Below are 5,000 nucleotides of genomic sequence, written 5' to 3'. Positions count from 1 at the left end.
TCTATAGATAAGCTCCGACTCACAATCAACTTAAAAATCCAGCCTGAAAGAACCAATCACTGATTTAGTCACAATATCAGATAAATCCCTGATGAAGATAACTCAAATATCCAGTCACTGACCCAGCCTGAATCAACCAATCACTGACCTCCAGCACATCAACTGGTGTTGAATCGGTTACCATGGCAGCCTCCACTTCTTCCAGAGGCGACTCTTCTTCAAGGTGCTCCGACACAGCAGCCTCATCCTCTGTAACCACGGAAACAGAGCACACCTTAGATGCTGAGACTGATGGGTCAAATTGTGTGACATAATGAAGCTCACTGAACGAACACACACACACACACACACACACACACACACACACACACACACACACACACACACACACACACACACACACACCTGTTTGTACTGGTGCACTCTCCTCCTGAGGGGGCGGTGCTTCCGTCTGTGCTCTGAGGGACCAATCATATTTCAGAATTACAGTCACATGGTTACATGGGGCCTCCATTACCTACACTAATCATAAAAACATAAAGACACTGCAACATAAACACACACACACACACACACACATAAACTGAGACACTCAAAGACAAATAGTGACTCAAACTCTGACATAGACAGACAAACAGCTAGCCGCTATGCCTGCACACTGCTAAAGGTCAAAGGTCATACCTGCACTCGGGTGACAGTGTGCCCTGACTGAGGAAGCAGACAGCACACACACAGAAGAGTCTTAGACAGGCGCTCACTTCAATACAATCCAATTCAATATAACATTATTGGCATGACACATGCCAACGACACAACAAAAACCTGCAAAAAAAAGAGAGAGAGAGGGAGAGAGAGTACCAAAAATGGGTGATATCTTACCTCCTCTCATTGCTCATGGCCAGTCTCTGCAAACAGAGTAAGAAGAGAGTGTCAGATACACAGCTAGTTAGACAGCACAGTAAATTAAACACACAGTTAAACATACAGCTAACCAGCACAGTTAAACACACAGCTAGTTAACCAGCACAGTAAATTAAACGCACAGCTAGTTGAACAAACAGCTAGTTAACCAGCACAGCTAGTTAAACACAGCTAGTTAGACAGCACAGTTAAACACGTCTAACCAGCACAGTTAAACACACGGCTAAACACAGCTAGTTAGACAGCACAGTTAAACACACAGCTAGTTAAATACACAGCTAATTCAGAGCGAACACTTGCATGTTCATTTCACACAGATTTCCATTCACCTTATTGACAAGAGCCAAGTGCTCCTCTGATTGGCTGAAAGTGGCGCCAATGTCGCGGGACGTCACAACGCCCTCCTGGCATTGGCCCATCCACAGCTGGTACTCCTCCTGATTGGGCAGTCGGTCCCAGAAGATCTTAAAGGCCTCCCACACGGTCTCCTGACAGACTGAGAGAGGAGAGGAGAGGAGAGGAGAGGAGAGGAGAGGAGAGGAGAGGGATGGAGAGGAGAGGAGAGGAGAGGAGAGAGGGAGAGGAGAGGAGAGGAGGAGAGCAGAGGAGAGGAGAGGAGAGATGCAAATAAAAGAGGAGTGCAGCAGGATGAAGAGAACAGAGGAAGAAGGGGAGAGGAGAGGACAGGTGTCATTTTCATTACTCTGGTTAGGCACAACACTTTTCATGCTCGTCACCAGTCAATGATGCAGGAGTCAGGTGTGGGTCATTCCGTGTCAAATCAGACAACATCCAGGAAAATGGTTGCAGCACCGACTCCGATTTTCTTCAAAGTTTGTCTAAACAATGTTTAGGTTCCATAACTAAAACCTGTAAAATATTTTTGTTGAATTCTGTTGTTTACACAAGCTTTTTGCCCTTCGTTTTTTACATTGTCTGTAAGGCCTTATCTTGGAGGCCATGTTTGGACATTCATATCTTAAAAAGTACACAGGCACATGATGACCAACAAGAGCTGCTTTCTGTCGCATTCACAGACACACGCACGCTCATGCGCACACGCGCACACACGCACACACACACACACATGCACGCACACACACACACGCACACACGCACACACACACACACAATGGCAGGGTGAGAGAACAGGAAACAGGGTGATGAATAAGAGAGTTGTGGAGTTTTGATGTATGATCAGAGTATATTGAATAATTATTATATTATTTTTTTAAAATGTATCCATGTCTAAGTCAGTCAGCATATTATGTTCATCATTTAGTGTTCTGAGGACAAATAATGTGTGGCTCACTGCAGTGACAGTATTTATATGGTAGTGTTTTAATTCAATTTCTGATTAAATAGATTTTTTTTAATTTTGTTTCCCTGACAAAATGTGAATCTGTTGAGTCATTCATAACTCATTATTCTCCATGATGACACACACAGATTGATGCTTAAAATGATTTATTTCATTTCCATGAAACACAATTCATTTGACAACAGAAGCAGTTGAGACATGTGTTCCCTTCAGAGAGCAAAGAGCAGGAAGCCACTGAAGGTGCAGTGATTATCACCATTATCAAAGAGCCTGTAGCCTCCTGCGGGGATCCCCAGGTTAACTACATCTCCCTCCTCCAGCTGCAGAGTAGCACCACTGGACACATAGGTGTTCTGTCCATCAGTATCGTACACATCTAACCACATGAGCTGCTCTCCATTCTTAAACATGCTGATGGTCATATAGTGTGAGGCTAGGTTATCCATGACAGTGAATCTGAAGTAGTAGACTCCCCTGACTGGTGCTGTGAAGAAGCCTGTTGTGCTGCTGTAGGCCTGTCCAACATTGGTGATGATTTTAGTGAAGACCAAGTTCACGTCAGTGTTCCCAGACAGTATGGATCCACCCAGCCCTGCTGAGAATGCCACCTTGGGCTGCTCTGTGATCTCTTTCTCCAGATTCACTACATCAGTCTCAGTGGCTGCCAGTCTGGTCTTCACTGCTGTCAGCTCTGCCGCAGTTTCCATCTTCAGATTGACCATCTCTGTCTCTTGTGCTGCATTTTCCTTGATCAGGTCCATCACTTCAGTCTTCATAGCAGTCAGCTCTGTGTCTTGGGCTGCAGTGTCTTTCTTCACATGCTCCATGTCAGTCTCAGTCACAGACAGTCTGGTCTCTTGTGCTGCAGTTTCCTTCCTCAGATTCACCAGTTCATCCTCTGTTTTATTCAGTTCATCCTCCATTTTGTGCAGCAGTATTTGGGTGTTCAGTAGCTCATTCTGGGTGGCAGTCAGCTGCACTCTCTGCTCCATCACGATGTCTCTGAGTTCCCTGAGCTCTGCAGATATATCTACTTGCTCAGTAACTGCAGCAGCAGCAGCCCCAGTGCTCTGGCTCTCTGTCTGAACTTCAGTCTGGGTGCTCTGAGTCTGAGCTCCACACATGGAGAACAGCAGCACCAGCAGTGGGATGACGGCCCTCATGTTCACCAACACTCTCTGTCACACACAGCAGTAAGTAGTGATACTTTAACAGTACAATAGCTACAACAGATATGACTAGTAGTAGTAGTTGTACCAGTTGTGTCTGAGACTCAGTGTGTGAACACCCTCTTTCATACCTTAGTTAGTGTTTATATAAGAGTTAATAATTTATGGGCTGAACTTAAGCTCAGGGACGCTGATTACATCTGTATGATACAGTGTTCTTCCCAGCACTTATCTGCTTATTCAGTTATCAATGTTTCCAAAGCCTAACCTAAAACTTAGAGCTAAAAAGGTTACATGTAGAAGTGGGTCTAGTCAACAACGAGATATACTGTAGTGATTTTACTTTAGCATTCTTGTTTTTTATTTTTCAGCTATTAGTAAGGGTTGTAGTTTTAGTGAGGATGCTGTTCTCTCAATCTTCTGCCCAAATGATTTGTGCCACAATAAGCAGATTCATTATGAGTATCAAGGTGTATTACATGAATACAGTCAACTAGTGTGACCCACTCTTGTGCTCTGAAGACACAGAGTTGAACTCTTGGTTCTTGTGACCAGCGTGCGTGCGTGTGTGCGCGTGTGTTAGTATTTTACTGTGGTGTTGTTGTTTGTGTGTGTGTGTGTGTGTGACTGATAGCAAGTGAAAAAGATAAACAGCTTTTTTAATACCCTAAATATCACACTTAATGCACGTTTTTCCAAAATCTAGGGCCCTTTCGAGAGTCAAGAGACATTTAGTACAGACTTTAAATTGTTTACACATGCTTATTATGAGTTGATCTTCCACCCTAGAAAATTTGGGGAGGCTAGGGAACATATTTGTCAAGATATTAATGCCCAGACATGGCATGTGTTTTTCAAGTTGTAAAAATGAAAGAATTTCAAGGTCTAAAAAAGATATGAAGACAGATGATTTGCACAGAAATATTTCACAGGCCTTGGTTTTAGGACCCAAAATCTGAGATCTAACAACCTTATCTGATTTGACACGGAATGACCCGTGTTTCTTTCTGTGTTTTGGACAGACAAAGGATCACTTCAGACAGCTGCTAAAGACTGGCGAGTGGGCAGGGATCTCTCTCTCTCTCTCTCTCTCTCTCTCTCTCTCTCTCTCTCTCTCTCTCTCTCTCTCTCTCTCTCTCTCTCTCTCTCTCTCTCTCTCTCTCTCTCTCTCTCTCTCTCTCTCTCTCTCTCTCTCTCTCTCTCTCTCAGAGGCATATGAACTTAAATGACATCCCATTTTTAATGCATGGGATTTGATATGACGTCGGTCCACTCTTTGCAGCTATAACAGCTTCAGCTCTTCTGGGAAGGCTTTCCACAAGCTTTAGGAGTGTGTTTCTGGGCATTTCTGACCATTCTTCCAGAAGCGCATTTGTGAGGTCACACACTGACGTTGGACGAGGAGACTGGCTCTCAGTCTCCGCTCTAATTCAAACCACAGACAGCACACACACTTTCGACCAGTCAGTGAGCCCTCTCATGGCCCACAGAGAACACACACACCTTCGCCCAGTCAATGAGTGTCCAGTAATACTGCTGTCCAGTTACAGCCTATCAAATTCCCTCGTGGGATTACCATGGCAACGAGA

The 5,000-nt window shown here is 44.3% G+C and overlaps 1 protein-coding gene and 1 long non-coding RNA gene across 2 annotated transcripts in view; both read right to left on the bottom strand.

The window, feature by feature from the left end:
• Nucleotides 1-478, bottom strand: part of LOC134079118 (uncharacterized) — a 2,187-nt gene extending 1,709 nt beyond the window's left edge. Inside the window, exons 1-2 of the long non-coding RNA XR_009938881.1 lie at nt 406-478; nt 149-249 (exon numbers count right to left, since the gene is read on the bottom strand). This is a non-coding gene — a long non-coding RNA (uncharacterized LOC134079118). The remainder of the gene's footprint in view (nt 1-148; nt 250-405) is intronic.
• impg2a (interphotoreceptor matrix proteoglycan 2a) overlaps nt 1-5,000 on the bottom strand; it is a 31,162-nt gene that overhangs the window by 19,047 nt on the left and 7,115 nt on the right. The window contains exons 3-7 of the mRNA XM_062535219.1: nt 1,251-1,417; nt 880-905; nt 682-708; nt 406-458; nt 149-249 (exon numbers count right to left, since the gene is read on the bottom strand). Coding sequence (XP_062391203.1) covers nt 149-249; nt 406-458; nt 682-708; nt 880-905; nt 1,251-1,417 — 374 coding nt within the window. The remainder of the gene's footprint in view (nt 1-148; nt 250-405; nt 459-681; nt 709-879; nt 906-1,250; nt 1,418-5,000) is intronic.

This window comes from Sardina pilchardus, chromosome 4 (genome assembly GCF_963854185.1).
Source record: "Sardina pilchardus chromosome 4, fSarPil1.1, whole genome shotgun sequence".
Lineage (NCBI taxonomy): Eukaryota > Metazoa > Chordata > Actinopteri > Clupeiformes > Clupeidae > Sardina > Sardina pilchardus.
The sequence above is the reverse complement of the archived record's forward strand: the minus strand, read 5'-3'. Positions and strand labels throughout refer to the sequence as shown.